Source organism: Pogoniulus pusillus, chromosome 3 (genome assembly GCF_015220805.1).
Source record: "Pogoniulus pusillus isolate bPogPus1 chromosome 3, bPogPus1.pri, whole genome shotgun sequence".
NCBI classification, from domain to species: domain Eukaryota; kingdom Metazoa; phylum Chordata; class Aves; order Piciformes; family Lybiidae; genus Pogoniulus; species Pogoniulus pusillus.
In genome coordinates this window covers 46808710-46830110 of record NC_087266.1, presented here as the reverse complement: position 1 = coordinate 46830110, position 21401 = coordinate 46808710, and the positions used below count along the sequence as shown (strand labels likewise).

At 41.8% G+C, this 21401-nt stretch overlaps 1 protein-coding gene across 12 annotated transcripts in view; it reads left to right on the top strand.

Moving 5' to 3' along the window:
• ENOX1 (ecto-NOX disulfide-thiol exchanger 1) overlaps window positions 1-21401 on the top strand; it is a 453062-nt gene that overhangs the window by 344312 nt on the left and 87349 nt on the right. For all 12 annotated transcript variants that reach the window (XR_010308903.1, XM_064174875.1, XM_064174900.1 and 9 more), the window contains one exon: window positions 4766-4978. Coding sequence is in view for 11 of the 12 variants with exons in the window: in XM_064174875.1 (XP_064030945.1) it covers window positions 4766-4978 (213 nt within the window). In the remaining variant the exon portion in view is untranslated. The remainder of the gene's footprint in view (window positions 1-4765; window positions 4979-21401) is intronic.

Genomic DNA, 21401 nt, shown 5'->3' with positions numbered 1-21401 from the left:
GCAAGCTTAGGAGTATGTGCTGATTCTGGGCGACACTACAGCCCACAGGACAACACAAAAGGATTGCTGTGATTTAAAGAGGCTCCAAGTGTTGTATGAGTTATTTCAGGTGCTTTCCAAATAGTTGAGAAAGCACAAAGTCAGGAAGACTAACAATGCTAAAAGCAACTCTAGCCTGGTGTTGAATCTTGTCCTAGCTGGAAGCCCAGCATATAGTGTCACTCTTGAAATACAGGGATATAAAGTCAGCAATATTTGGAAAACACCTAGAAATGTAAAAATTACATTAATAAGAGCATTTGATTGCCTGGCTTTAGAGTGATTGATTAATCTGTCTCCTTTCTAATCACTAAAGCCTTAGCCACAGTCACCCAAACTACAAAAGCACCTTGTGGAAATGCATAACATTGAAGTAGTCAACAGTCACAACATTTCAGGTTGCTTTGAGCTAGATTCTGTCCTGTGTAACACCAGGTAAACTCTCTAATCTGCAAACAAATCTCTGTTTCCAACACTTTTCCCCAGTATACTGTTTTGTAGCAGTTCTTGTCACAGCTTTTTCTGTTAAGAAGTTTATTCCAGATGAGGTTGCTTAGAGGTGGCCAAATCACAAGCAGAAAGATACAAAATATTTGTCAACAATTACTCCTTTTTTTTTCCCCCCCTAGATGTATCACTGTTGACAATTTCCCAGCCAGCTCTAGGGATGCATTTTCTTCTCTTTATATTTCATTTCATCGAAATCGTGGGCTAGGATTTAAGTGCCAAATATCTTCAGTTGATATAAGAGGAATTTGAAATATCTTATCTCTAGAGGCCTGTGATTGAGTCTAGCAGCACCTGGAAATCTCTAGCAACAAACACCCTCAATAGATGGATAATATTAAAATGACAGAGTATGCATCACAGCTTGTGGTATAACTGAGAATCCAACACAGGTACACTAATAATGGAATCATAGAAGCAACCAGGTTGGAAGAGACCTCCAAGATCACCCAGTCCTATGGGTAGGTGTTCTGTAACCTTATCTAGTGGTTGAGGTTACTCTGACCAAATGTGGATGTCCATTGTAGAGATATCTGTATATAAGCAGGTCACCCCAGGTTGCTTTTAAAGCCAGTTGAGGGAAGCAGGCACTACTCAGGCACAGTGCACCTCATCCTCAAGTAGACAGCTAAAACAGGACAGTCAAAACCTGTCTGACAAGTGACCATCTCTTCCCATTGATCATACCAGGACCCTGGGGTTATTAAATCAGGAGATGAATCCCACCTCACTTGTTGTGCAGGAAACAAAAGCTTTGTGTGAGAAACAATTTGCCATATGCTCATTTTAAAAGCACAATTACATAGGGGAGCGTGTCTTACATAAAGATATTTAAGAGTGTGCTTTTAAACAGTGTATATTTATGTGCATCCTACCTCCAGGGAATAATTTTGAACAGAATTAGGAGTTTTGTTTTATTTTTTTTAATGAATGGCTGCAATCATGAGGCAGTTCATGCTCTGCTTAAATGAGATTCCATTGTTGCATTCCTTCTAATATTTATCTACTAAATAAACAAAGAAATGAACAATCTGGTATAAAAATCTGATTAAGTGAACCTCTGATTGCTTAGAAAGAGCACAGTGAGTTACCTTATGCTGGTCATTGAGTAGTCAAGAATATAAAAATTAGAAATAAAGGTGGAATAGGGAAATCTTAACAGTGCAGAGAAGAGATTTTATTAACTGATGTGTTCCTGTTGTGCATATATTACCTCCCAGCTTTCTTTAATATATCTTCTCATTAAGTAATCAATGAAGATGCTGGTGTTAACCAATGAAAGGATTTTTTTTCCCTGCTAGTACAGAGCCATGAATTAATTATGAGAGGCCCACAGACCTCTGCAGCTCGTTCAAGGAGAGTATGCTGTAAACAGGTTTTCAGCATGTCCTTTTAAATGAGTTGAATCCATGTGGCAGAGGGATGGCATGTTTATGAACATTCCTTACAGACACCCACTGTGCCAAATTAAAGCAAAACAAGAGGAGGGATGGTTTAATTTCTTACGCACTCTATATCAACACAGCACACAGACATGTACTGGGGAGAGATTGAAGCAATAAAAAAGGGAGAGTGTTTCTAGGTAACTGGTTTTCCTCATGCATCTCCATGAAACGTTTTTGTTCAGTGCTGCACTTTGCTTCTTCACAGGTCAAATGCACCTATTTGGAGGTGCATTTGTGTGTCGCTTCTCCCAACTTTGCTCTTCGTGTCTTGCCTTAGAATGAATGGGATAATTTACCATAAACTGTATGTCAGTGCTGGCTGATACTGGGTGATAAATTATGTGTGGTGATATAGGTAATGATGTCTACAAGGAAAAAAGAGGGATGTTCAGCTGTAGTTACTCTCTACTCAACCCACATCGTTGATGTTAACAGGCTGGTGCCATCCACAGGGGTGACCTGATGGTGCAGACCACTGGAAATTGCATGCTAACACTGCCAGCAGCCATTACAGGTTATTCTTACTGACCACTGTATTTATAATAAACATTATATTCCAGAAATGAGTGCTTGGATGTATTGGATTCATGACATCCAGCTGTCACGCATTTCAGCAGGCTGAGGACTTCAACCATGCCTTTTGGAGTGCCTTGTCCTATTTTCTTGAAATGAAGGAGCTTTGCATGAGACTTATTTTACATCTGGCATTCTTGAGGGCCATATTCACCCAAACTCACTCATCAGAGCCACTTAATACATATCTACACATATACATGCAGTAAATCTTGGAAGTGGTGTCTAATCCAAGAGGACAATATAGAAAGAAAAGACACCCATCTGACTCTTCTTCCCCAGAGATAATTACTTAATGAATGATGATGATTAATCACACACTGATGTAAAGTCACAACAGATACATGATAGTTCAAAGGGAGGGTGCAGATTTTTCCAGGCATCATGGGTGAAGGTGCCTCTCCAGCTGTGGAGAGCAAATCCTACTGCTGTAGCTAAAAGCACGATTCAGTTAATAAGATGCTAAAGATCAGGCAATGTAAAATCTATTCTTCATGGGCTGTGAGCACAGAGCATGTCACTAGTGCTTTCTGCACTCTAAACTCCTTACCTTTTAAGGGAAGTGATTACTGATTCAGAATAAAAGCCCAAATTGTCACTTAATAATGAGTCTTTAATTGTTCTTTGTACACGGGGAGCAGAGTCTTACAAACCACGTTCCACATTTCTGTTACCAGTAATGCAGTTGGATTTAATGTTTTCTGATTTTAAGTGTCTTTCAGGTTTAACCATACTACTTTCTTTTCCCCACCATCACTGTATGCCCTCTCCTGTGCAAAGGTCTACTTACCATCCGAAATGCATACATAGAAATCAAACCAGCAAGAGCTAGATGAAATGTTTGAAATGGTTTGCAGGGAAACAGATAAAATCCTAGGAGGGGTGGAAATTAGATGAAGATGCACAAAAGTAGTTCCATGGGAAGACATTCTGTTGTAATAACATTATCTTACAGTTCAGCCTAAATGTGACTTCAAATAACAGTGTCCTCTTAATCCTGATGAAGGCAGAAGTGTAATGAAAGCTGCAACAACCATCTTCTGAGGAAGCTGAAGGCACTGTCAGAAGAAAGAAGATCACATAGTGAAAGGAATGCCCAAAATCTAGCCACCAGTTTTGGTGGTCTTTGTGCAGAGAAATAAAACTTTAGTTACCTGCATGCTAAACGTAAAACTGTGGTACAGATGTTAGCCTGGATTTGCCTGGAACCCTTACAAAGTAGAACAAAACACAGCCAAATAATACCAAACAAATACAAACACATAACTGTACAAAGCAGTTGCTTGTAATTAATCAGTGCTTTGAGGAGGAATTGTTCAGGCCCATCATTGTTCGTTAATTAAGACTGTGAAGTTAGTGACCTTTGTGGACAACAGTATGGCTAAGCCCAAGCTGCAAGGCTGAGCTTTTGACCAAGCAGATTAATGCAGATGCATTTCAGTTGGTCCAGTGACAGAGGTCTCCTCACTCCTGCCCTAAGGCCTGGAGCACAAATCCTATGAGGAGAGGTTGAGGGAGCTGGGCCTGTTTAGCCTGGAGAAGAGGAGGCTCAGGGGTGATCTTATTACTGTCTACAACTACCTGAAGGGGCATTGTAGCCAGGTGGGGGGTGGCCTCTTCTCCCAGGTAACCAGCAATAGAACAAGGGGGGACAGTCTCAAGTTGTGCCAGGGTAGGTATAGGCTGGATATTAGGAAGAAGTTCTTCACAGAGAGAGTGATTTCCCATTGGAATGGGCTGCCAAGGAAGGTGGTGGAGGCACTGTCCCTGGGGGTCTTCAAGAAAAGACTGGCTGAGGCACTTAGTGCCATGGTCTAGTTGAGTGGCTAGGGCTGGGTGCTAGGTTGGACTGGATGATCTTGGAGGTCTCTTCCAACCTGGTTGATTCTATGATTCTATGATAAACGGCTTGAGGGAGATGTGAAAAGAAGGAGTTGGGCCACAAGGAAGCAGGGGAGAGATGTTTTGATGTGAGAAAGCTATTAAAATAAGCAGAAGACAAGCCTTGAAGGAGGATTTATGTTGCTTCACGTGGCAACATTGGCTTCCTGCATTTGCTAGAACAAAGGACCCAAAGGTTGCCCAAACTGATGTATCGCAAGCAGGATTTAGGGTGATTTTAATGCGTCGTAGAGCAGCAAACGTGTTCTCGGCGGGATATTTATGCCTGCAGTTGAAAACCTGTGCTTTGGTTGTTCTAGATGATAGCAAGTTCTCCGAGGCCATCACGGTGCTGCTGACGTGGATCGAGCGAGGCGAGGTGAATCGTCGCTCTGCAAACCAGTTTTATTCCATGGTGCAGTCGGCCAACAGCCACGTCCGCCGCCTGATGAACGAGAAGGCTGCTCACGAGCAAGAAATGGAGCAAGCCAAGGAGACTTTCAAAAACGCCTTAACAGGGATCCTCACTCAATGTAAGTAACTCCTTTTTGTCCGGTGTTGCTGTAGTGATGGTGGTAGTGGTGGTAGTGGTTTGGTTTTTTTATCAGTTTGTTTGTTTGGGGGTAAGTAGTTGCAATGCAGTCATATTTTACTTCATATCCTATTCCATACTCTATGGCAATTTGGAGGAACAAGGACCAGTCCTAAGAGCTTATTTCTCAAGGTGAGCAAAGTTTTAGTAGTTGTTTTTTTTTATTGATAGAAGATGTGCTCTATGCATAATATCTACTGCTGCATAGACATAACACTTCAGGAATGGAGCAGAGAGAAGCCTTCCTGCTCTGAGCAAAGGTCATGCTTTTGTGGAGAGAGGTGATATGTAGCCTATGTGTTGCAGCTAGTTAACTAGCTCAATTACAAAACAGAGGACAAATAGGTTTTACTTCTAGGAGGAAGTTCTTCACAGAGAGAGTGATTTCCCATTGGAATGGGTTGCCCAGGGAGGTGGTGGAGGCACCATCCCTGGAGGTCTTCAAGAAGAGACTGGCTGAGGCACTCAGTGCCATGGTCTGGTTGAGTGGCTAGGGCTGGGTGCTAGGTTGGACTGGATGATCTTGGAGGTCTCTTCCAACCTGCTTGATTCTATGATTCTAGCCTGGGTTTAGCTAAAAGGAAGTAGGGTTCAGAAACTTTTAGAGAATATATTCACCACATACAGGACACTCCCAGAGTGGAACATACTGTACTGGCACTGGCATAGTGACTGCTTGGCTGACACAGTGCCAGCATTAATTTGGCAGATAATCTGCCTTAAGTATTTAGTGCTGGCAATTGTTTTCTTAGTACAGAAGTACAATCAATGAAGTTACCTTAATGAGGTTACCTCATAGAGCAATAATCAGGATATTTGCCTAGAAGTATTCTTCAAAGGGGAAGGGAGGAAAAGACAGCAGAGGACAAGAGAAAAGAGTAGAGGGAAGGGAAGGGAAGGGAAAAGGAGGAGAGGAGAGGAGAAATAAGAGAAAGGAAAAGAAGGGAAAGAAAAAGAAGAATCATAGAATCAACCAGGTTGGAAGAGACCTCCAAGATCATCCAGTCTAACCTGGCACCCAGCCCTAGCCAGTCAACTAGACCATGGCACTAAGTGCCTCATCCAGTCTTTTCTTGAACACTTCCATGGGCAGTAGATATGAGAACTAAGAAAGCTAGTTTAACTGTTGGTGGTTTTTAACATGCTTATCATGGATGCTTAAGCCAAAGATTTATGATACTCAAGGAGGTGAAGGCTGAAGGCAGTTCTTATATGCAAGTTCAGAACAAGACCCAATGCAATTTGCCATATAGAGGACAACACAGTTGTTAACACTTTTTGTGAACCATCCCCCACTCCAGTCTTTGCATTGCTCTATAGGATTTTATCATAACTACCTTCAGAAGTTATGGCTGAAGGTACAAGCTTGGGTGGAATTGTCTGAGTTAGAAGAGCAGGACCCCCTGCATGCTTCATGTATTTGTAATAGAGCTCAGCATCTCAGAAGACCAGCTCACCCCAGGGCATGTACCCTCCTAATGGGAGAGCTTAGATGTCTGAACTTAAAATGAAAGATTCTGATGCAAGAACATTTGATTTCTGAGAACATATGTTCAGTAAGTAAATTTTAAAGACCAGTTAATTCCCTTAGTAATTTACTAGGTAATGTTGTCTTCCATCTCAGCATCTAAAAGGCAGCGTGAGGAGCAGAGGCACAGGCGCCACACATGGCTCTGCTGTTCAGTTCACACCAGGGCCCCAGCAGTTCTGTGTGCAACAGTCAGCCCTAGCATCCAGAAATGCCTTGTTCAGCTGCTTCTGAAAAAATCCCCCATTATCAGCAGGCTGAACTTTAGTTAAATCAGTCTAAATTAGCCCGTTTGTCACCAACTGTTGTAGAACATCTGTCACTTGGAAATAGAGATCCCTGTACTTTCAGGTGGAAACTTGCAGTTTGGGCTATCTGGTTTGTTCCTTTAATGTGCTGAATGCTGAACTGGTTTCAAAACATGAGTTTCAGGGTAGCACAGTCACAGTAATGTCTAGAAGAGGAGAGATTCTCACAGATCAGGCACAAGGTCAGCAAAAAAACCCAAAACAGGCTCAAGGAAAGGTGTTACACTCTGTAGATTTTATAAGAACAAATTTTATGAGCTTTCCAGATGCTCCACATTGGTTATTTTACAAACATCATAAACATTGGCCATTATTAGCATTAATGTGTCTTATTAAAATGCTCTGCAAACTTGCCATGAACAGATGGATGGTGGTTTTGCTTTACACATCTATATGCCTGAGATTGCTGAACATGGAGACTCCGAAATGAGCTTCCCTCCTTCAAGAATTTCCCTGTGTTTGAAATGATCTGAGGAATGTTGTACTCAGCACTGCTCAGGCCACACCTTGAGTCCTGTGTCCAGTTCTGAACCCCTCAATTCAAGAGAGATGTTGTGGTGCTGGAAGGTGTCCAGAGAAGGGCGATGAAGCTGGTGAAGGGCCTGGAACACAAAGCCTATGAGGAGAGGCTGAGGGAGCTGGGGGTGTTTAGCCTGGAGAAGAGGAGGCTCAGGGGGGACCTCATTGCTGTCTCCAACTACCTGAAGGGACATTGTAGCCAGGTGGGGGTTGGTCTCTTCTCCCAGGCAACCAGCAACAGAACAAGGGGACACAGTCTCAAGTTGTGCCAGGGGAAGTATAGGGTCGATGTTAGGAGGAAGTTGTTGGCAGAGAGAGTGATTGATATTGGAATGGGCTGCCCAGGGAGGTGGTGGAGTCACCATCTCTGGAGGTGTTCAAGCAAAGCCTGGATGAGGCACTTAGTGCCATGGTCTAGTTGATTGGATAGGGTTGGGGGATAGGTTGGACTGGATGACTTGGAGATCTCTTCCAACATGGTTGATTCTATGATTCTATGTTTGCCATGCATCTTTTTAAGCTGTCTTCCTCTAGCCCCAGTTGGTTACAGTCCATAGTTTGCTTTATGGAGGCAGAAAGTGAAAATACTCCACTTCCAGAATAGATGTGTGTGGTCTGCAGCAGCAAAACTACTCTTCTGCAGAAAGGATCTAGAAGTCAAGTGTAATGCTGCAGCTGTGTGGCCATTGGACATAAATAATGCACTACTCTTGAAATGTTGTGTGGCATTCTTCTGTCGTGAACTAGGTCAGATGGCCAATTCTTAGCTGACCACTCTGGACTGTCTTTGCAGTCAGCAGAGAAAAATAAGCATCTCCAGGGAATGAATCACCAGATCGACCACATGGTGCTCTCCCAGCGAGATGAATCATCCCTTGGAGATGTCATTCTTTCTCTGCTGCCCATAGAGGATTCGCAGGGGGCCTTGCTCAGAACCAGATGTCCAAATATTTATGTCTTGTTCAGAGCAGACTAATCCCATTTACTGTGTGTAGTCTTTGTACAGAAAGATGTAACATGAGCAAAGAATTGGAATCAGATAAAAAAGCCATCGATGAAACAGTGAATGTTATGGGGAGTAAAGAAGAAATACGTTGAGGAAATGGTCTCCAAGTGCACTCACCTGGAACACACAGACACACTGACTGTGTGGGTCTCAGTATAAAATGCTTTTTTATTAATGAGGATTAGTGTGGCCAGAACATTTCAGCTTATGGCCCAACTGCTAAAGAAGTACAGGTATTGAAATCCCTGCTACGGATTTCTGCCTGGAGGTATTTAGAAGATTACCAAATGGATTACCCCTAAAAATTTGGGTCAAGTGTTCAGCATGTGAATTAATTACCTGACCAAGATACTTGTGCCAGGATAATCTGTGAAATAAAGTGTATTACTGCTGTCACACCACCAGTTTACAGCCCCTGATTTAAGTTCTGCAGGGAGTCTTAGCCTTGTTATTCTGCTTCTTTAGTTGTCTAAGGGATAAAGAGGAAAAACTGTCCACTTCCTTTTTTGTTTTATTAAACTACTTAGGTTTTTCCTAGATTTGAATCTGTGCTTAGAATATGATTTTTTTCCCCAGGATTTTGGATATTCTTTTTATTAAACTGCTTAGGTTTTCTTCTAGAGGTGAATCTGTGCTCAGAATATGAATTGTTCCCCAGGATTTTGGATATTCTTTTTATTAAACTGCTTAGGTTTTTTCTAGAGGTGAATCTGTGCTCAGAATATGAATTGTTCCCCAGGATTTTGGATATTCTTTTTATTAAACTGCTTAGGTTTTTTCTAGAGGTGAATCTGTGCTCAGAATATGAATTGTTCCCCAGGATTTTGGATATTCCTTTTTATTAAACTGCTTAGGTTTTCTTCTAGAGGTGAATCTGTGCTCAGAATATGAATTGTTTCCCAGGATTTTGGATATTCCTTTTTATTAAACTGCTTAGGTTTTTCTAGAGGTGAAGCTGTGCTCAGAATATGAATTGTTCCCCAGGATTTTGGATATTCTTTTTATTAAACTGCTTAGGTTTTTTCTAGAGGTGAAGCTGTGCTCAGAATATGAATTGTTCCCCAGGATTTTGGATATTCTTTTTTATTAAACCACTTAGGTTTTTCTAGAGGTGAAGCTGTGCTTACAATACAAATTCTTTCCCAGGATTTTAGATATTCCTTTTATTAAACTACTTACATTTTTCTAGAGGTGAATCTGTGCTCTGAATATGAATTGTTTCCCAGGATTTTGGATATTCTTTTTATTAAACCACTTAGGGTTTTTTTTTTCTAGATGGGAATCAGTGCTCAGAATACGAATTCTTTCCCAGGATTTTGGATATTCTTTTTATTAAACTACTTAGGTTTTCCTAGATGTGAATCTGTGCTCAGAATATGAATTGTTCCCCAGGATTTTGGATATTCTTTTTATTAAACTGCTTAGGTTTTCTTCTAGAGGTGAAGCTGTGCTCAGAATATGAATTGTTTCCCAGGATTTTGGATATTCCTTTTTATTAAACTGCTTAGGTTTTTCTAGAGGTGAAGCTGTGCTCAGAATATGAATTGTTCCCCAGGATTTTGGATATTCTTTTTTATTAAACCACTTAGGTTTTTCTAGAGGTGAAGCTGTGCTTACAATACGAATTCTTTCCCAGGATTTTGGATATTCCTTTTATTAAACTACTTACGTTTTTCTAGAGGTGAATCTGTGCTCTGAATATGAATTGTTTCCCAGGATTTTGGATATTCTTTTTATTAAACCACTTAGGGTTTTTTTTTTCTAGATGGGAATCAGTGCTCAGAATACGAATTCTTTCCCAGGATTTTGGATATTCTTTTTATTAAACTACTTAGGTTTTCCTAGATGTGAATCTGTGCTCAGAATATGAATTGTTCCCCAGGATTTTGGATATTCTTTTTATTAAACTGCTTAGGTTTTCTTCTAGAGGTGAAGCTGTGCTCAGAATATGAATTGTTTCCCAGGATTTTGGATATTCCTTTTTATTAAACTGCTTAGGTTTTTCTAGAGGTGAAGCTGTGCTCAGAATATGAATTGTTCCCCAGGATTTTGGATATTCTTTTTATTAAACTGCTTAGGTTTTCTTCTAGAGGTGAATCTGTGCTCAGAATATGAATTGTTCCCCAGGATTTTGGATATTCTTTTTATTAAACTGCTTAGGTTTTCTTCTAGAGGTGAAGCTGTGCTCAGAATATGAATTGTTTCCCAGGATTTTGGATATTCCTTTTTATTAAACTGCTTAGGTTTTTCTAGAGGTGAAGCTGTGCTCAGAATATGAATTGTTTCCCAGGATTTTGGATATTCCTTTTTATTAAACTGCTTAGGTTTTTCTAGAGGTGAAGCTGTGCTCAGAATATGAATTGTTCCCCAGGATTTTGGATATTCTTTTTATTAAACTGCTTAGGTTTTCTTCTAGAGGTGAAGCTGTGCTCAGAATATGAATTGTTTCCCAGGATTTTGGATATTCCTTTTTATTAAACTGCTTAGGTTTTTCTAGAGGTGAAGCTGTGCTCAGAATATGAATTGTTCCCCAGGATTTTGGATATTCTTTTTATTAACTACCTAGGTTTTTTCTAGAGGTGAAGCTGTGCTCAGAATATGAATTGTTCCCAGGATTTTGGATATTCTTTTTATTAAACCACTTAGGTTTTTCTAGAGGTGAAGCTGTGCTTACAATATGAATTGTTCCCAGGATTTTGGATATTCCTTTTATTAAACCACTTAGGTTTTTCTAGAGGTGAAGCTGTGCTTACAATATGAATTCTTTCCCAGGATTTTGGATATTCCTTTTATTAAACTACTTAGGTTTTTCTAGATGTGAGTCTGTGCTTAGAATATGAATTGTGTCCCAGGATTTTGGATATTCTTTTTATTAAACCACTTAGGTTTTCCTAGATGTGAATCTGTGCTCAGAATATGAATTGTTCCCCAGGATTTTGGATATTCTTTTTATTAAACTGCTTAGGTTTTTCTAGATGTGAACCTGTGCTTGGAATATGAATTCTTTCCAAAGATTTTGGATAGTTCTGTCTTTAGAGTTTGACTTCCAAATTTTCCCACTTTGCTTCCACAGCACAGTTACATGTGACACTGCTTCCTGAATTTCCATGCCTCTCTGTTTCATTTCCTCCCAAACCACCTTTCCAGCCTAAGGCTTATAGATGTTAATCCTCATACCTAAGTAAAATGGAAGCTCTAGAGACATCTGTCTTGGGCTGTTTTTTAGACTAACACTTGCAATTCTGTCCTCTGACTTTGCTCTCCATGCACTGTAAGCTTCACGTACCTGGTGTTAAGGTTTTAGACTATGTAGTGCACTCTGTCATGACAACATTTTCCATAATACCTATGGGTGAGTTAAAATCAAAAATACAGAGCCTTCAAAAATTAATGCACTGTCTCAGGAGTCAGACACATGATGCAGTGTCTCAAGAGCCAGACACACAATGTGTCCCAGTCAGAAGGTAGATAAGAGCATAGCGCAACGAACAGAAGTGGTCCTCAGCTGCGTACTGAGCCACCTCTGACACTGGCTTGTCTGGTCACTGTTTTCAGTTTTGATAATGGATGAGTGACTCTTCACAGGACTTAGGCAACAGGTCCTTGTGAATCAGGCTCTTGTGTGAACAGCAAGAGGGTGTTTTTTATCATGGAGCACCCTGGGCAAGTTACATCCTGGTCACACGATGGCTTTGACTTTTGTTCTCTCCTTGACCTTAAGAGAATTTCAGTGTCTGGTGACCAGGACAATCTTTTGGAAAGATAAGTTTAAAAACCCTAAATTCCAGGGAAGGAACTGAAATTCCTGAAGGGACATTGTAGCCAGGTGGGGGTGGCCTCTTCTCCCAGGCAACCAGCAATAGAACAAGGGGACACAGTTTCAAGGTGTGCCGGGGCAGGTCTAGGCTGGATGTTAGGAGGAAGTTGTTGGCAGAGAGAGTGATTGGCATTGGAATGAGCTGCCCAGGGAGGTGGTGGAGTCACCATCCCTGGAGGTGTTCAAGAAAAGCCTGGATGAGGCACTCAGTGTCATGGTCTAGTTGAGTGGCTAGGGCTGGGTGCTAGGTTGGAGTGGATGATCTTGGAGGTCTCTTCCAACCTGCTTGATTCTATGATTCTTTCCAAGAACACTCTTAATGGTAAGGTCCAGTGATACCAACTGGCCTTAGGATCTTTGAGAGATGGGGTTTAGACATCTGGTCCAGAAGGTTGCAGCCAAAGTTTTATGTCAACTCTACCTGCCATTGCCTGGTTTTATTTTTGTTCTTAATGATCTAAAGATCTGGACTGCATATTTGAGGTCCAGGATATTCTTCCAATTTTACTATCCTGAGAAATTAATTTTTACTCCATAGTTCAATGTACCTGCCACTTCTTCCCACTGTCAGTAAGCTTACCTGCGCTCTTGGATTGCATGTAGAGGTACACATGGAAGTGAAAACAGAGATAAAAAACCCCTGCAATTACAAGATTAAGATTAATTACTTCTCTTGTTGCTAAGCATCCTTAGTTCCTTCATATGTGACACAGGATATGAGACTACCTATAGCTTTGAGATAATTCTGTAGAGCTGATCAGAAAAAAAGAACTCAAGGTTTGGAGAGACTGTCCTGTCTGACACCTTGAGAAGGTCACAATTGTTGCCTCAACTCTTCTCTCCCTTGTTACTGAAGGACTCCAGTGGTGTATTAGAGTCCTCTGAGCTATTTTCAAATAGCTGGTAGGTATCTGATATAAATTCCCCTCCTCTCATACCCCCCCCACATAAACTGAAGTTAAATAATTCCAGAGGGAAATGCATTCTCAACAGACCGAATAAAATTTTCCTCTCTTTGGGTTTGTTCATTTTCAGTCTCTGATGTTTCTGGATATGATTTCATCTGTTTTAACATTATCAGTGCCTTCACTGGTGCAATCTAAATTTTTAATATTAAAAAAAAAAAAACCAACAGAAAGAAGAAAAATATCTTTCTTGAGCAATCTTCACAAAAGGATTGCGCTCAGGTTTGGTTTTCTCACTAGAGATTTCACTTGGAAAATTACTCTCTTACAGTAGAAAAGGTACTTAGACTTTGCCTTGATAGGGTGTTTAGAGTTTGTGTTGATCTGCAGGTGATTACTGAATCATAGAATCATAGAATCAACCAGGTTGGAAGAGACCTCCAAGATCATCCAGTCCAACCTAGCACCCAGCCCTAGCCACTCAACCAGACCATGGCACTAAGTGCCTCAGCCAGGCTTTGCTTGAAGACCCCCAGGGACGGTGCCTCCACCACCTCCCTGGGCAGCCCATTCCAATGCCAAATCACTCTCTCTGCCAACAACTTCCTCCTAACATCCAGCCTAGACCTACCCTGGCACAACTTGAGACCACTGTTTTATCTGATTTGCTTTCAATTCCACACCACAGTTCTTTTTTTCCCCAAAAAAAACTTCCACTTTTTACCATATTCTCTTAACTCCTAAAAAATGAAGCCAGTTTCATTATAGATATTGAAAGCACACTAGATAAAATTCCTTTAGCAGTCAGACTTTTTATATACTTTCATGCTTTCTGAGTATCCTTTCAATTGCACTGCATTAATAACAACTCTTTAAAGCTCTTTAATTGCCTGGTCTTACAGCCTTTCTTTCGTTTGCCAGTGACTAATTCAAAAATATGAGCTTACTTTATGTGCAGTTTTTAGGTCATCATTAAGCTCTTTGTGAAAGAGATTGAGTCATATAATGTGTTTTTACAGCGCAGCCCAGATCTCAGTTGGTGTCATAGAATGCCACTATAATACAAATAAAAACATTAATCATTCATGTCATTAGTTGCCACTGTTGCTTTCTACCTTGATGTATTCTTAAAAAAAAAAAAAAATTAAATCACATCCAAAATAACCTCCACAATCCATCCAGTCCCTTTTGATTAGCTCATTTAATTGCTGTGCTCTTCGCTTGCTTCTCTACTGTTAATCTGTCCAGCAAAGCTCAGCTGGGTATCTCAGTTCTTTTTTGACTTGTCCTCTCTTTTTCCATCTCATGTACACATGTTCTCAGAAGCATTTCTATCCAGGCTGCTATAGCAGTGGCAGAGAATAGAGATGAAAGACTCCCATTGCTGGTTTACCTTGCATTCTTATAATTCCTCCCCACTTTCTGGCAGTACAAGCCTTTGTGGTTACAGGCTGTAGTGTTTCAGATAGCTTATTCCTTTGTGCTTCCTTTTCTTTGAATTTCTTTGTTGCTTCCATTGTCTGCAGTCTTCACTCCACCTAAAGTCAATAGGAATCTTAGTATTGGTTTAAACGTGGCCAGAATTTAAACAGGAGCTCTTCTTCTGATTATTTTCAGTAATTCCCCCCCCCTTTTTTTTTAATGTAGGCTATTAAATATGCATGGTGTTGTGTAGCAAAATAAAAGCACTGCTTCCCAAGAGATTTCAATCTTAAGGCCTCATTTTGACAACTCAAGCCACTTGCCTTGATCCTGCAGGATTTCTTAGATGGTGAAGCAGGGTTCAAGACAAAGAAGCATGTGCCAGAATGACATGGAAATCTGTGCTTGGTTTTGAGATGCCTTGCTGAGTAGGGATGGAGGTAAGGGCCTGATGCTTCACAGAACTGACCTGTAAATGTAGCATGGAAAGGAACAATAATGAAAGAGAGTAAAGCATTGGAGCAAAGAAAGAAAGACAGAGATTTAACCCAAAAAGTTTTCTGAGTTGGCTGTGTACGTAGAATCATAGAATCAACCAGGTTGGAAGAGACCTCCAAGATCATCCAGTCCAACCTAGCATCCAGCCCTAGCCAGTCATCTAGACCATGGCACTAAGTGCCTTAGCCAGGCTTTTCTTGAAGGGATGGTGCCTCCACCACCTCCCTGGGCAGCATGTGGCTTGTATATCTAAAACTGTTCAGGCTCCTAAGAAATAAATTAATAAGCCATATGAATATGACACAAATTCCTATGAGTATGAAATGATGACTGTTTGAGATACTTAGTCCCTTTAGCAGGCACTCGTCTTGCTTTGTCTCGAGTCACTGAAGTTTGCCCCAGACGGTGTAGTTTGTGCTGAAGACAGGAAAAGAGTTTTGGAAAGACTATGTAGAGTCCCAAGAGTTTTGGGCCAGAGTGTGTAGGAGGGAAAGATAGACTCACATGGGAACAGGTAACAAAAATACAGAAGATAAGACTTTAGGCAGTAAACAGAGAGAGAAGGGGACAAGTCATGACAAGCAAGGGCACAAAAGGTATGGTAACCAATGGAGAAGTAAATGTTCCTGCACAAGATGTGTGAGATGATTTTGGTTTGCCAGGAGGGGCTATGCCTGTTGAAGTCTCCTCATCCACCTCTGTTATTTCTCACTGAAAGAAACCATATTATGCCCCAGAGAAGTATAACTCTCTTGATCTTTGGGGAATGTTCTCATCTGCAAGGTGCCTGGACAATTATCACTTAGAAAGAGTCTCTTCACCTAATGGGACCTGAACCAATGTTCAGTCACATTTATCATGTTCCTTCATCTCAGACTTCCCTTGGGGTTCTTTTTGTGAACAGGCTTACAAAAATAGTTGTTCCTACTTTTACTCTCTTCCTGCTTTTGCTATTTTTATATCTGAGAACTGGGAAAAAAAAGCCCACCTAACCATAAATAACAATGAGAACAGCTAATTAAATGCAGTGCTTTGGGGATGGCTTATAATCTTGTCAAGTTAATGAAGAAAGTAGCATTCACTTAATCTTTCCTCGAGTTAGCAAGGTGAAGGGGTTGTGTGGGGTGTTCTTTTAGCTTTATTTCTGGATGTCGAGACAAGGTCCATAAAGTCTGTTTTGTAATAGAAGATGGTGGCATTAAAAGAGCAGGTACTGTATGTTTGTACCTGCCCTACTTTGTTGTGCTGGCCCGATGTCAGGTTCCTGTTTGTTGAGAAATGACATGGAGGTGAAGTGGTCTTGTTGAGTCCGAGTGATTTATCACATGGCGCAGCGCCAGCGCTTGCTGTTACACCAAGCTGTCAGTTTCTTTGTTGTAAATTAAACCACATTTCACAACCTGCAAGATTTTCAAAGCTTATTTTGTAGACCGCTTTTCCAGGGCAAACTGGGCTCTCTTTAATCAGAGTGTTGGGCTTTTTCTTTTCCCTTCTAATTCCCAAGTTTAACAAGGAGTGTTCTTCCATGTCTATGAATATAAATGGTTGCTATGCATAGCTAAAACAAGTTACTGTGCAGGTTTGGGTATAAATGCTGAAAATGAGGCTTTTTCAGTATCCTCATAATGCTCCTTTTTTTCCACTCTTCCTCATGGAATGTATTAGCTGAAAGAAGAAGAAAGGAAAACAACAGCTGCTTACACTGAGGTTTGATGTTTTTACAAGCCCAGGGATAATAATTTGGGCTATGGTATAAGTATCTTTTGGGTTTTGCTTCATCTGTGTGGAAGAATTTGCTGTCTGTATTATGAAAAAAATACTTCTTCATGCATCACTCCAGTATAGACCACTAAGACACAAGCACATTGACTAGGACCAATCTGAGTGAGATGGAGAAGGGGGAAGCAGAATCAGCCATCAACCCAAGCACGCCTTCTGGTCCATAACACTGTAGGCCCAATCAGAGGGATATGTAGGAACAGTGTAGGGTAATTTAGAGAGATGATATTTATACTTCTTTCCCATTCTTTTTAGTACTCAGGTAGGTGAGACAGGGTAGATAGAAGAGGAAAATGTCCTTCTTCTGGTAAGCTTCGTAGTGGCACTCTGCAACACCACGATCTCTGAAGGATGACACTAGAAGTGGCAAGGCTGCTAGTAAAAGCTATCACAGAGCCTTAGAGGTTGGAAGAGACCTCCAGAGATCATCAAGTCCAACCTCCCTGCCAAGAAAGGATCCCCTAGGGTAGTTCACACAGGAATACACCCATGTGGGTTTTGAAAGTCTCCAGAGAAGGAGACTCCACAACCTCTGTGGGCAGCCTGTTTTCCAGGGCTCTGTCACCCTCACTGTAAAGAAGTTTCTCCTCATGTTGAGGCAAAACCTTTTGTTTTCCATTTCATAGCCATTGCTCCTTGTCTTACTGCTGTTGACTACCAAAAAGAGATTGGCCCCATCCGCCTGACACCCACCCCTCAGATATTTGTACACATGGATCAGATCTCCTCTCAGTCTTCTCTTCTCCAGGCTTAACAGCCCCAGGTTTCTTAGTCTCTCTTCATAGGGGAGATGCTCAAGTCCCCCAGTCATCCTCGTGGCTCTCTGCTGGACTCTTTCCGGCAGGTCTCTGTCTCTCTTGAACTGGGGAGCCCAAAGCTGGGCACAGTATCCCAGGTGTGGTCTCACGAGGGCAGAGTAGAGCAGGAGAAGTTGGGCACACTTTTCCTGATTCCTCAGGATGCCACTGGCTCTCTTAGCCTCAAGGCCACATTGCTTCACTGACTGTCTATAGGAGTAAATTAAGCTGAGCTTGTCCATACCATTGAAGTGTAAGAAGTTGTTTCTCTGGGCCAGGTAGCATTTTTCCTAGACAGTATGGGTGCAGTTTAGCATCTAGTGCAGGGGAAGTAGTTTCTCCTAAAGCAGAGAGAGGATGGGTGCTTTTGCTGGGACTCTCCATGCCTTGTGCCATTTGATTTCAGAACACTCCCTGCCTGGTTTTGATCACTGGTACAGATGTAGTTGTTGGCAGCAGGGCAAATTGAGGAACAGCAGCCTTGTAAGATGACTTCTCCCACAGCAAAACAATTTGGGAGATAAATCACTGGAGGCACTGTCCAAAAAGGTGGAATCTGGGGATGTAATAAAGGAATCCTGTACTTCTGTCCTTTATCATGCCACATCTTAAAACTATCTGTTAAGGAAGCTGCAGGCACCCAAAGAGTAAGCAGATGGAACAGTAGTCTTGTCTGATGAAGCTGCAGCCACAATTCACCTTTTTGATACCCATGGATTTTTGCTGTTGTTGTAATGATTGTGAAAATGACAAAACAACAAACACACACCCTCCCCCCACCCCAAAAAATACCAAAACCCCACAAGACCAAACACAAAACCAAACCAAGAGTGACATGTATTTGTGGTCAAGGAGTCATTTTGCATAGCTGTCAAAATCTGCATCATAGAATCATAGAATCAACCAGGTTGGAAGAGACCTCCAAGATCATCCAGTCCAACCTAGCACCCAGCCCTATCCAATCAACCAGACCATGGCACTAAGTGCCTCATCCAGGCTTTGCTTGAAGACCCCCAGGGACGGTGCCTCCACCACCTCCCTGGGCAGCCCATTCCAATGCCAATCACTCTCTCTGTGAAGAACTTCTTCCTAACATCCAGCCTATACTTACCCTGGCACAACTTGAGACTGTGTCCCCTTGTCCTACTGCTGGTTGCCTGGGAGAAGAGACCAACCCCCACCTGGCTACAATGCCCCTTCAGGTAGTTGTAGACAGTAATAAGATCACCCCTGAGCCTCCTCTTCTCCAGGCTAAACAGGCCCAGCTCCCTCAACCTCTCCTCATAGGCTTTGTGTTCCAGGCCCCTCACCAGCTTTGTCTCCCTTCTCTGGACATGTTCCAGCACCTCAACATCTCTCTTGAATTGAGGGGCCCAGAACTGGACACAGCACTCAAGGTGTGGCCTGAGCAGTGCTGAGTACAGGGGCAGAATAACCTCCCTTGTCCTACTGGCCACACTGCTCCTGATGCAGGCCAGGATGCCATTGGCTCTCTTGGCCACCTGGGCACACTGCTGCCTCATCTTCAGCCTACTATCTATCAGTACCCCCAGGTCCCTTTCCTCCTGGCTGCTCTCAGCCACTCAGTCCCCAGCCTGTAGTGCTGCTTGGGGTTGTTGTGGCCAAAGTGCAGAACCCTGCACTTGGCCTTGTTAAATCTCATCCCATTGGCCTCTGCCCACCCATCCAGCCTGTACAGGGCCCTCTGCAGGGCTCTCCTACCTTCCAACAGATCAACACCTGCTCCTAGCTTGGTGTCATCTGCAAACTTACTCATTACACAAATCCAGAATGACATTTGCTTTTGTTTTCATCTGATGCCCAGTGATATGCTTTTCTTTGAGACCTGTCCCTTGCATTATCTGCAGTCTTTTCCCAGGTGATACTTCCAATTCTTCTGTTTCCCTCCCTGCCACTCAAAGACAGTTGCATCTGTTTCTCCCTCTGTAGTATGTGCGTCGGGTTGCAAGGAGGGGCTGCAGGTTTTTAGTTGTAAATGTGTGGAGGGCAAATTCTTTTCTGAAAGCAGTTTCATAATCAAAAGATTGAGGGTTTGGCCCAAATTTTACATATATATACTTATATATAAGCCATATCTTTCTTTCATTACTCTGCAATCTGTCTACTGTTTCTCTTGTTGATGTCACTTGTCATTTGCCTACGTACAGTTTTACCCCTGGACCTAATGCTGAGTTCTGTTCAGTATGACACCAAATGCTTTATGCTTTTCAGGACTGTTGCCAAAAATGCTCTCTTTCCTATCCAAAACTGACCTGTAGACTGTAATTCATTCACTTACAGCATCTAGCCTTGACTACTGTAATTCCTTGGTTTGCTGGGCTTGGAGCCAAATCGATTGGCAGACTCCAGCTTAGTCAGAATTCAGCAGCAAGGCTTCTGACCCACAGCACGCTGACTCTGTATCCTCTCTGTGCTGTGAATCTATATTTGAAGAGCATGTTACACATTTACTGTAACAGTTGCCTTTACACTGTCATTTTATGGGTGGAATTTTTCTTTTACCCCTCATGACAACTGTCTCACCCTTACAGAATTTTTCCTCAGCTAAATTGCCATATATTCTATTCTTGCACTTAACAGTTATTTAGTGCAAAGCCCTTTTCATCCTGTATCCCTAATTGGTGGAATTTGGAGTGAAACTCTACATGAAATTGGATAGTTTTATCTGCCAGCCTTCAAAGACTTTTGGGTTTAGTTTAGCATATTACATTCCAGTGTCTGTTTTGTTTCTTTTTTTCATTGCAAGACACTATAAAACAATTGCTTGCTGCTATTCTTTATTAGTACATGCAAGAGCTAAAAAATACTCATGTATGCATGGCTGCTGATCACAGAATCAACCAGGTTGGAAGAGACCTCCAAGATCATCCACTCCAACCTAGCACCCAGCCCTAGCCACTCAACCAGACCATGGCACTAAGTGCCTCAGCCAGGCTTTGCTTGAACACCTCCAGGCACAGCAACTCCATCACCTCCCTGGGCAGCCCATTCCAATGCCAATCACTCTCTCTGCCAACAACTTCCTCCTAACATCCAGCCTAGACTTCCCCCAGCACAGCTTGAGACTGTGTCCCCTTGTTCTATTGCTGGTTGACACTTGTGATACTTGTGTATCACTCTTTGTTGTTTGTGTCTTTTTACCTATTAATAACTCAGTAGAAAATCAGATAGATAATAATCTTTTGGCTGAAATGTGCCACACAAATTTCAAGCTGCAGAATAAGTCATTGGAGAAGATGCAATTCTTTACATCCTGTAAACTGTGTTGTTAGGTAAAGCAGTGCATGATGTGGCCCCTTCAGAACAATGCAGTTCATTGAACCCTAATTCAGTAAGGAAAGAGCTTTTCCTTTCATATTGGACAATGAAAATTTGATTTAGCATGAAACTTAACAACAGATGTTTGACAATGAATATTTCATGCTACTTAATAATTCTACTTACTAGCCAGAGATGATGGTGCAGTTCATCCTAGAGTTCAAGGTGCCTTAGAGAGGCAGAAAGGAGCTGTTACTGCATCTTGGAAATTTCTTTCTGGAGGTGAGGAAGAACTTTGAAGACTATTTTAGGAGCAAGACAAGGAACAATTGTTTCTATCAGATTCTGCCTACATCTGGAACCTCTTTTGAGCTATATGGTACTCAGGGAAGGAAAAAAAAAGTAGTTAAATGGGAATTTGTCAGTTAATGTAGAATCTCCCAACTTCACCATAGGGAATGGGCTGCCCAGGGAGGTGGTGGAATCACTGTCCCTGGAGGTCTTCA